At 41.3% G+C, this 11366-nt stretch overlaps 2 protein-coding genes across 2 annotated transcripts; one reads left to right on the top strand and one right to left on the bottom strand.

Annotated features, from left to right (window-relative positions):
• LOC131300976 (probable calcium-binding protein CML16) lies at positions 1 to 985 on the top strand. Its single transcript, XM_058327053.1, has one exon. The coding sequence runs from the start codon at positions 119 to 121 to the stop codon at positions 599 to 601; it is 483 nt and encodes a 160-aa protein (XP_058183036.1). The 5' UTR covers positions 1 to 118; the 3' UTR covers positions 602 to 985.
• A 1367-nt stretch (positions 986 to 2352) lies between these two features.
• On the bottom strand, positions 2353 to 11366 carry LOC131300975 (putative phospholipid-transporting ATPase 9). Its single transcript, XM_058327052.1, has 11 exons — positions 10720 to 11366; positions 8396 to 9747; positions 8074 to 8184; positions 7669 to 7945; positions 7129 to 7217; positions 6932 to 7040; positions 5951 to 6160; positions 5677 to 5802; positions 5472 to 5570; positions 5067 to 5258; positions 2353 to 3332 (listed from the first exon to the last, which is right to left on the bottom strand). The coding sequence occupies exons 1-11, from the start codon at positions 11110 to 11112 to the stop codon at positions 2712 to 2714; spliced, it is 3579 nt and encodes a 1192-aa protein (XP_058183035.1). The 5' UTR covers positions 11113 to 11366; the 3' UTR covers positions 2353 to 2711.

The raw sequence follows: 11366 nt of genomic DNA, 5'->3' as shown, positions 1-11366 counted from the left end.
AGATTTCTCCAATCAATAAAATGCACAACCACGCATCTCTAACGACCCATTCCTCCCCCATAACAAACTCCAGTTATCCTTCCTCCTCGCCTCTCTCCCCTGACCACCGTCCAAAACCATGGCCACCCTCAAATCCGACCAACTCAACCAACTCAAGGAAATCTTCGCCCGCTTCGACATGAACTCCGACGGCAGCCTGACCCAGCTCGAGCTCGCGGCCCTCCTACGGGCCCTTGGCCTCAAGCCCACCGGGGACCAACTGCACGACCTCCTGTCCAACATGGACTCCAATGGCAACGGCTCCATCGAGTTCGACGAGCTGGTCGAGGCCATACTGCCCGACATGACCGAAGCGGTCCTGATCAACCAGGACCAGCTGGCCGAGGTCTTCAAGGCGTTCGACAGGGACGGGAACGGGTACATCACCGCGGCGGAGCTGGCAGGCCAGATGGCCAAGATGGGCCACCCCATGACGTATCGGGAGTTGACGGAGATGATGAGAGAGGCTGACACGAACGGGGACGGGGTTATCAGCTTTCACGAGTTTGCTAACATTATGGGGAGATCCGCGGTTGATTTTCTGGGTCTCAGCGTTTCGTAGACGAGAAAAGTCTAGAAACGCGATGATTTGAACAACGTTGTGCACAACATGCCGATATGGCAACGTTTCGATGGTAATTGGGATTTTTCAATTCTGAATGAAGCAATGCCACGTTGACATGTTGTGAACGATGTCGTGTAAATTGTTGTGTTTGTAGCATGACCGGTGATTTAGCGTAATGGGTGCGGCCCGGGGGAAGTGTGAATTGTGTTTTATTTGGGGGGTGGAGGGAAGAAATTGGGGGTGGCTGGATTGAAGAAAGTTTGATAGTTTCAGGGGCAGTCATGAGATTTTCACCTTATCGATTCATCATGGTTGCTTGAGCTTTCACGGGATGGTGATGTATGGATGACTTTGCTTGGTCTTATTGACATTTTCTTTTAATTTGTAGTATTACTCTTTTGTTTTGTATATTTTTTCAGAATTTTTTTTAGATGACTTTGACTTGGTCTCACTGACATTTATATTTTCTTAGTACTCTTTTGTTTTGTATTTTCCAGAAATTTTTTTTTTTTTTGGGGGGGGGGGGGGGGGGGTTGCCAAAAGGAGAGAGTTTATACAGAAAAAGAATATATGTTAATATAGTTTAATGGTATTTGTGAGCTTGGTTTCTCTCCTCATGCATGAAAATGACATCTTACCAATTTCACAGAGAATTTACATGTTCTGGGTAGATTGATTTTTGTGTAGGACACAGATGTCCGGACACACATAATTTCAAGATGGCGGGATGTGTATGAATTATAGGTGCATCTTACGGACGGCTACAGATACATCTGTGTTGGAATCTGTGTCCTAACATCTTGTCCTCGGCATGCTCTCTGGTGCAAGCATCGTTTAGATTTGCATGTAACTCCCCCCCAAATTTGCTACTCATGCCTTGTGTTCCAAAAAGCACCCAAATCTTGGGATTGTTGAGCACCTGATGTATTCTTTCTCTTGGGCTCTACGGATAATCTACACACCTTTTCCATTTCTGTGTGAAGTGTGAACATCCATCCACCTGAGCACAGTGGCCTTGAAAGATTGGCCTTTCCTCCTGGAAAACAGATTTCTCCCTCAGCTTATGATGGTTTGCGAGTCCTGATGGAAAACAGATTTCTCCCTCAGCTTAGGATGGTTCCTGGGTTTTATATAGTATGAACTTGGACTGTAGCGGATCAAAAAAAAAAAAACTTGGACTGTAATTCTTTCTTGAGTTCCTCGAATTTCAGAGGTATAGGGAGCCCTGCAATTTCAGTAGTAAAACTTTCTGAAAGCAGTCGTTTGGTCTCTCCGGACCCGTCCTTAACTCCACAGATTGGGGATAACATGGATACTACTAGTATTGTAGTTGTTTGTCTGTCTGTTTTTGTGGTTTCTGTGACTGCACTGATGGGCAATAGTAGCATGATATTTGTTTTGCTCTGCTGCTGGTTTTTGTGGAGGCTTGGCCCTGCTGTCCCGTTGTTTGGTTCACTTGGATTGGATTTCTCAACAGAGTATGCCATTGGTCCTTGTTTGGTTTGGTAACATACCAAAAACGCATCCGCTCCATAGTTTGATTTCTCCTTTGTGTTATGAATCACAAAAAATCAATGTGAACTGGAGTTACGTCAACCATTCATTTGATGATCAGCTTATACAAGTTCACGAAGAGTACTTCTCCCCAGAAAGGATATAAGTACAAGGGAAATGGGGAAAATCAACGAAGTAGAAGCAAAGAGCACAGATTGTTACAGGCTATTAAAAGAGAAAGAAGGAACGAATGAAAAGAAAATCGAGAAAATAAGGTGCAGGATTAGGCAAATTTCTCTACACCAAAAGAACAACCGCATATAATGTACAAGAAATTTCTCACTATACATGAGGTAAATACCGGTAGTTATACAAAACACTGATGACAAAACTATGATACATCATTACCCATATAAGGGCAAGAATCAAAATTGGGGTGGGGGGTGTAGCGGCTTCGGTCTTCTCTTCTTATCCAACCATAATGTACAGCTGAAAGTATGCTTCTGTACATGCTTGTGCCGGACATACTTTCTCATCACATTGTCTCAGACCTCCCACCAGTTCAGTCATGTACAACACACATGTATGCATAGACATGTATCCACACATATCATCAGTGGCCGTTGGCACGATTATTATCTCTCGCGGCTCTTCGCGCAGTAGTCCCAACTGTCAGGGTCCGTAGCGATCTCTGCCGTACCATGTTACAGTACTCCGGGTCCTCCGTTTGGCCCTCGAACCTCATCCACTGTATCATCCCGTGGTACATAGGGAAGAACCGCATTTGTATTGCCGCGTAAGAGAAGTATGGGATCAGAGCTGAAACCACGATGAAAATCGTGACAATCCAGAAAGAGGGTGCTGGGGCGAGGCACTCAACAAAAACTTTATAAGCAGTGGTGGAATGGGTAGGTGACATGGCTCCATATGCTAAGAGGAAGAGGTACCATAGGGCTATTCCACCCCATATGAAGATGTGTTGGATCAATGTGAAGTAACTGATGGCTAGTGCCATCTGGCAGTTCACAACCCAGACGACGCATGTGTACATTGTGGCCCCCACAATTTCCAGACCAGCGACTTTTCCGTTGCGGTTGAAGGCTTGGGGGTCTAGTGCTGCCGTGCAGAGGAAGAAGATGATGAGCGCGGTGCAGAGGCCGTTGAACATCCAGCCAAGGATACGGCGCCAGCTGAAGAGGACGTTTTGGACGCCTTCTTGGTAGAGCAATGGGAACTGCAGAATGCAACAGACAACGAGGAGAAATAAGGGTTAGGAACCGAACAAAAATTTTGTGCAGTAGATATTCTCTAAAGTTGAAATAATCACAGTGAGGACTATGTTGAAATAAAAGGTCATTGAGTAGTGAGAAAATAAAATGCTCAGGGGCCAGTGGTTTGCAACCTTGGAACAATTTTCCAAGGGGAACTGAACATGTTATTGAAATCAAATCTTTTACCTGCAAAATCTAAGTTACAAGGTCTCTTGTAAATGAATCGAGTAACTGTGTTCATGTCTGATGCTCGAAAAAGGGTATGCAATAAGCGTCTGACATGTTTAGTTGGATATTCACCAAGCAAGTAGATTGTCTCATTCATATTTACCATGGACTTTCCATGCAGGATATTGCTTGTGACACTCTGTAAATACCATGAACTCTCATATTCCGCATGGACTTTGCATAGAACTCCCATATTGTGCATAAAATGCCAAGCAGAACCTTGTAAGCACCATTTATCTTAGGAAATGAAAGAGCTATGCTAAGGTGAACATTATGGCGTGTCTTGAGTTCGTGAAATGCAACTTAGATAAATCCGACACTTAGACATAGATATAGCCAAGTAACATATCGCAAAATAGGTTTCAGGACTTCTTTGATTTCAAGGACAGCTTTTGCAGTGTTTATTTTCAGTTTTGAATGGTTCAACTGTTTAAACTGACAAAATATTAAGGCTGTAGTACTTTCTTTGAACATTAATAGACATTGTAGTGGCCCGAATAACCGGTTCGAGCCATTTGGCTACGGAGGGTTCGTTCGGTGTAACCATGGAGTCATGGAGACTAACCGGGTGAACATAACTGAGCAAGTGGCATTGAGCGAACAAAAATTAGGGTTTGCTCGGTGCAAACCTTGATCGTGCATCACCACGAGCTGTTTTCCCATCCAGGAGGGTCATCAGACCAGCTTGGTGCGACCGAATACTCCCTCCGTCCCATAATATTTGTCCGATCCGCAAAACAAGAACGTAAAAATAATACAATTTTTGCAAGAAAAATTAAAAGTTGTTTTAACAATTTACTAGATATTGATAAGTTTTTTTAATTTATGAAAAAAAATTGAATTTTTTCTTGAGAGAAATGTATTATTTTTTAGTCCCCGTTTTGCGGACCGGATAAATAATTTGGGACGGAGGGAGTAATTATTAGATGTTTGGTCTCACGATTGCTCGGTCACCACACTGAGGGGTCATTCACCGGTAAGATTAGGTAGCCCTACCTGGGCCGTTGGGGTTAGGTATACCCGAGCCGGATCCGACAGGTACGACCTGCGTGATTTACGGAAGGCAGTTCATGCACGTGAACATAACCGCTGGGTCCATACGTCGTGATTGATGTCACCCGAGGCGGCTACCTCGGGTGCTGAGTATGCAGTATGCACTTGCTTGAAGAGCAAGTCTGGAGGTTTTATATGAAGGAAGAGCTAAAACCCTAAAGAGGTACGCTGCAACTCCTTCCCTAAGCTCTGTCCATGCGTTATCCTCCTACAGAGACTTACTCAGCCTTTTGGGTTAACTCCAGCCGGAAAGGCACTAACGGTGGGTGTCACATGTGCAGGAACACCTGAGAGTGGAGAGCCGTCCCTGAGCACGAACCAGAGGATCAACCTAGCCCTCATTGATCAACCAGAACCCCACAGATATAAACGTATACGTTATGACAACGTGCTATAATGTATAAAACAAGACATACCCTGAGACAAAAGCGTGCTGATACGTCCTGGTCAAAGACCCCCAAAGCAATAGCGGGAAGTGATGTGAAGAATACATTGTACAGAGACAAAAACCAATCGTTGTATGCGGGTTGCCCGGAGAAGGATGTTTGTGCCTCATACAGGAAGAGAGTGATACCAAATACGACATTCTTATAGAAGAAGTAGCATATCTGGCAAAAGGAAAAGGAACAAGTCAATTGACCATTATTAGACGGTTGTATCATTTGATAAATTTTAAGACTGCAGAGAGCTACGTAGACTTCGAAAAATACGTCTTCCCAATCTTGGTTTTATCTGGTATTTTCAATGATGGGGACTCGTGGAGAAGATGAGGAAATAACAATAACTAAACCTTCCCATTGAAATATGTTGGAAGTACTTACCATTGAAGAGATCCTTCTGTAACACCAATGTCCATGCACCAGTAGCAATCGCTCCAGGAATCTGAACTGGGCAATAGCAACATCACTGGACATAACAGCCTGAGATTTGTAAAACAGATAAACTTTCAGAACAGGAAAGGCTAAACTAAACCAACAGTAGGAATTTTGTACAGAGTCGGACAAGGAAAGTCTATCGGTTGAGCACCTGCATTCCTTCAACGCCACTGATTCCAATGCCAATATCAGCTTCTTGGAGCATTCCAACATCATTGGCCCCATCACCAATTGCTAATGTTGTCTTCCCAGTTCCCTCTTTAACAAGTCTCGTAACCTGCATTTTGCAGAGAAGCATTGTTTTTCAGCTAAGCAGTCCACTTTAAACCAAAGAAATTAAGAAAAATGGACATGGGAAGAACATGGAAAAATTAATAAAATGAGAATGAACAAATTTTTGCCAGGGAGGGAACTGAAGAGCTCACCAGTGCCTTCTGTTTTGGTGATGAACGGCAGCAAATAACAGATGCGCAGCCCATGGCAAGTTCTAAAAACAATTTTTTCATCTCATCCTCTAGAGCATAAACCAATGACTTCCCATCAATGATCAAAGCAAATGCGTCAGAGCTTCCACTTGACGGAGCAAGCTGAGCCTTCCCTTCTGTTATCTGGGTGAGGACACTATCCTTGGAAGCCTAAATGACAAATTCAGCATAGCCATTAAACACCATTAAACATATAAACACGTATCGGTAAACCATTAAGTAAAACCCAACTCTGAAACAAGTAGCACAATCTCCCCAATTGTATTTGACTCATGGCACACAAGCTTATGCATAAAACTCATCAAAGCTGATGTTGAAGTGGTAAAGGGGGAAAAAACATAAAAGGAAAGAGAAGCTTTTATAATGGGTTTGTGTGAACAAGTGGCCCTTGACAGAGCTCAAAGGAGGAAAATGATTCATGTAGCCAACCCCAAGTGATTGGGACATAAGGCTCGGTTTGGTTTGGTAAAGCCTCCTAAAAGGCTTGAATATCGGAAACCAAAAGGAACACAACCTATATGTGCTTTCCTATGGAGTCAAAAATACTTTATCTATAACTGAAGCAGACCGAATCAACAGGTACATCTTTCTTATTTGTTTCGTGAACAAAACCAGTTACATTCACTATACAGGTGTATAAAAGACTAAAAGTACCAAGCAAAGGACTAATTTGCTTTGGTGAGTTATGAAACAAATCCAGTAGAGGCATTGAGAAGGAATAAATGGTCGGAGCAGATGGAAGCTAAGTGGGGTTTCAGAGGAGGCATGTTCGGTAGCAAGGAATCTTAGCTGCTAATAATCCGTAAAAAACCTAATAACCCCTTTCGAGGAGTTGAATTCAAGACCAGATTTTTCTAACCAAATCGTTAAAGCATGGCCTTTAGCTTTAGCTTTAGAACCCTAAAGAAGATAGACCTTTACCTTAGCAATGGAATCCTTTTCTCCTTCTTTCTCTAGTGCTATGATTTCTGGTGTTTCCAAGTTTATTATTATCTGCTTCATTCCTTGTCTAAGCAAACTAGAAGCAAACCTGCAAGAAACTTCTCTGTCAGAAATTTCTGTACGTGTAAACCTCATCTCACGTACATAATACCAAAACTCATACCAATTAATCATACCCGATATTAATGGCAGTCTCCATCTTATCTCCTGTCAGAACCCATAGTTTAATTCCTGCTTGAGCAAGCTTGTCAATGCACTCAGGAACCTAGCATGCAAAATAGAAGACAAATCAATTTCAATTACCACTTGATCCACACAAGATACTCCTTTTGTTTTGATTTAGCAATATTTTACATGTAAAAATAACTTCAAAAACATATCTTTCAATTTGTTTTCTTCCATTTGGTTGATACTTGGAAAAGTGTTTTTAGCCTAAGTTGCCAACAACAATGGATAAGCTGACATGCTCCAGCGTTGGCCCAAGATGAATATGTATCGCTTCTTTAGTGTAACCCAATGGCAAGGCTGGTCAGGAGATGGATCCTCTAGCCATGAACGACTGAGGTTTAGAGTGCCAAAAAAACTTAACGGCCTTTTTGAACATAGAAAGTTATTTTACTTGAATAATGATTTACTGAAATATATCAGGAAACCATTTAAATCAAAACAAACAGGCCCTAATGATAAATATTCGAATAATTCTGTTTTCAACTCACCCCATTTTGGAGTTTGTCCTCAACTGCTGTTGCACCAAGAAGAGTAAGATCCTTCTCAATGTCATCTGTCACTTCATCAATCAAAGCATCACGATCCGCACTGACGGAATTCTTGGCCTCTGTGAACTTTTCATTGAACTTTTTGTACTCTTCCTCATCTAGTTCACGATATGCAAGTATCAAGGTCCTCAAACCTGCATCAGCGTAGTCATTCACATGTGCTTTTGTTTCCTCTTCAAACTCTCTTCCATTTTTGGCAAGCCTTTCGAACATGACACTGCATGGAGAACAACAAAATTGGAAAATTAGAACAAAAATAAGGTGTTTTACAACATTTTCCAAGGAGAAAAGGAAGATTTTCATAGTTTGAGGTTTCAGAGTGTTTGGAGATGTAAAATTACGAACCTGTCTGCACCTTTGCATAGTAACAACAGCTTTCCCTCCTCGTTTCTTACTATCACAGACATCCGCTTTCTTGTGCTGTTAAATTCTAAGACATTCAGAAGTTTATACAACCTGCAGAACGGGAAGTAATCACGTTACTTGAGTAGTGAAGCACAATACAGCAAGACACACAAATATAGATATACTTTGAGTGATCCATCCATGATCCGCTGTGTCTGTGTCCATGTAATTTTCACCCATGTACAACTCTACTTAGTATTAAAACTGTACTACGTCCTATAAAAGTACCAAGACAAAATGCACAAACTTATGAAAAACCGACCTTTCAACTTTTTCGCCAGATATGGGGTCCAACTCATGCAATGAGACGCTTGTTTGCGTCCTTTTATGAAATTCAAACCCAAGTTCTCTTGCTGCAATAACAAAAGCTGCCTCATCTGGTGACTCAGCTTCATAAGACAACTTCCCGGTATCTTCATCCACTTCCGGTATGGCTGTGTGACAAATTGCTAATAAACGAAGAAATTTGTGTATCACATCCGCATGGGGTTGATTAACCCAATTCCCATTCATAATCCTTTCATCCTCAAAATTGAACCCTTTAATGAGTGATTTTGTACCAGCAGAATCCTTAGGAGGTTCTTCGCCATTTTCCGTTCCATTAGGCAACGGAGAGCCTTTTCTTCTAGCCATGGCTCTCTCTACTTCTGTGACACCATGGCCATAAGCTGTCCCACCCACAGAGAACTTGATGAACTCCATGGAATTGCAAGTCAATGTCCCCGTCTTATCAGAAAGAATCGTGTCAACTTGACCAAGTTCCTCATTCAAATTTGAGGTGCGCGCATGTGCTGGTTTATCAGTTTCTTCATAGTACATAGAAATATCTCTATTGATGAACATGCTCTGAAGTACTTTCACAATTTCTATCGACACATACAATGATATAGGGATAAAATAACTGTACAACATCACAGCCGTTAAAAAGTGATAGATTGCAGCGGCTGGGGCCCTTTTGGGATCATAGTATATTGTGGATTTGTCCGGTCTTAAATACCACCTTTTCATAATGCCATCTTCTAAGTCATCTCTGGTAGTAATGCCAAAGATAACTGATCCAATAAAAGCCAGCGTAAATAATAGACAGAATAAGAAGTAGATGATTTTATCCATTTTCCTCTCGATTTTGCTTCTTTTTGAAGGGGGGTCAGTAGAGTTTTGAATAACCTTTGTGTCATGACCTGTGAAGATAACAGCCCCATATATAAAGTCAGTGTTGCGGAGTTTGGAATCTCGAAGGAGAAGTTGTTGAGGAGTAAGGGGATGTTGTTCTTCTTCAAAATCCATGCTTCCAATGAAAGAGTACAAATTTGCATTCGGGTCTTCGCATTTAACAAGGGCCTTGAAATCCTTGAAGTTAGAGTCCTCATTTAAAAGCGAAGTTACCTCTAACGCTTGTTTTAGTTTCAAATTTGTCTCCCCATCGAGGTTCATGGTTTCCACATAACAGATTGCATCATCATAACTTGATGAAAGCAAGATAAGGTCTGCTGGAAAGAAATCATCCTTTTCTACCTTCACTATATCTCCTACTCTCAGATTCTTCCACTCAGTCTGCTCAAAAACTCCTTCACCGCAGTGTACTTCAACTTTTCTGTTATTCATCTCCGTATCCTGAAAGATTTTGTACGCAACAAGTTATGGAGCTGTTGTTACTTAGACAAACAACAAAAAATCTCAACGCTTATAAATTAGCTAACAAAATGAATAATCTTCCACTACAAGGTTAAGTCCCAGTTATCCCACTCAATATCACACAGGTTCTCTCTCAAAAAAAGGGAACATTCCATTGATTTCAAGTAAAATAGAGACTCTCTTTCCATTTCTGAAACCAGTTAACATATATTGCAACTTTTGGAAACATTTTGAAATGACTTCAGTGAGCAATTTAATCCAGAATCAAGAATACCTTTCTAGGATGATTATACACCATGCCTTTCATGTGGTCATTAAAGTTCCACTGCAACTATAATACCCAATAAAGACAGCATCTTCTCAAATCATATTGCCTCTTTAGTATCCAGAAGAATGAATCAATGGTAGAAACTATTCAAATTAGGAGCCGAGCCTAGGATAAAATGTTCATTTTAATCACTCATTAAGCTGAACTCCAACCGATTTTGTCCCAAACCAAACTAAACTGAGCCTTATGTCCCAATCAATTGAGGTCGGCTACATGAATCTTTTTTCTCCATTGAGCTCTGTCAAGGGCCATTTGTTCAGTCAAACCCATTAGACTCATATCTTTGCGCACAACAGCATCTAATGTCAATTTAAGCAAAACACCACGTCTATCAATACAACAAATTTAAGCAAAAACTCAATCAAGTGGTGTGAATAGCCTTAGTTGCATAGCAGGCTCCAAAAATCGAGCTTCCTTTCAGTTGGCAATTCCATTGACAGTCCACACAATTCTTTGTATCCTTTTTTTATCCAGTTGAAATTTCATTCCCGGTAATTTGTTTAGATGGTCTCTATAGGCTTTATGTCGACAGGAGTCGTTCAAGGTTTGTTTAAAATCTAAATATGGGATAAAAAACAGCTTAGATTAGAAATTGAAAAATGACCAATAAATGAGAAGGATACCTGTTGTTGCCGTCTCCAATCCTCAATACCTTCTTTTACCATAGTAGCCCCAATCACAATAATCAGAGGCACAATAGCACTGCTAGCAGTGTAAGGTGAGAGTGGCGTAAAGGCGAGGATCCCGGTGACTAGGAAGTAGAAATTGGCAACTCTCCTGAACTGCTCAAACAAGGACTTGGGCAAGAAAGTTGCTATAGTATACTTTGTGCTACTCACATAGTTATCCCCATAATTCCTACTTTCAGCCTCGAAGCTACCTGGTTCATTGCAAAAAACCACTCTTGAGAACCCAGGTCCCCCTATCTGTGAATGGTCTCCCTCAAATGATGCCTTCCCACATCTGAATGTGTAGATCTTGCTGAAATTCAGCTTCTTTCTGTTGCCACTTCTCATTTCTTCCTATGGCTTCAACTAAGTACTTTTTTTTTGGCAAAAAACTAAAAACCTAATTCCTATTCCAAAGCCAGTACCACAAACACAGATTTGACCTTTCCAATGGCCAAATTGTCCAAGGAAAACCAAAATCCCCCGTAGTATACAAGTTTAAACCCAACCCAGAAAATAAAGAACAGGAAACCACTTAATTAAAAAAAGAAAATGTTGTCAAACCCAGGAAAGTGAAACCTACAGGTGAAAGATAAAGTTCA

This window comes from Rhododendron vialii, chromosome 9a (genome assembly GCF_030253575.1).
Source record: "Rhododendron vialii isolate Sample 1 chromosome 9a, ASM3025357v1".
NCBI lineage: Eukaryota > Viridiplantae > Streptophyta > Magnoliopsida > Ericales > Ericaceae > Rhododendron > Rhododendron vialii.
This window is presented reverse-complemented; position numbering and strand designations above follow the sequence as displayed.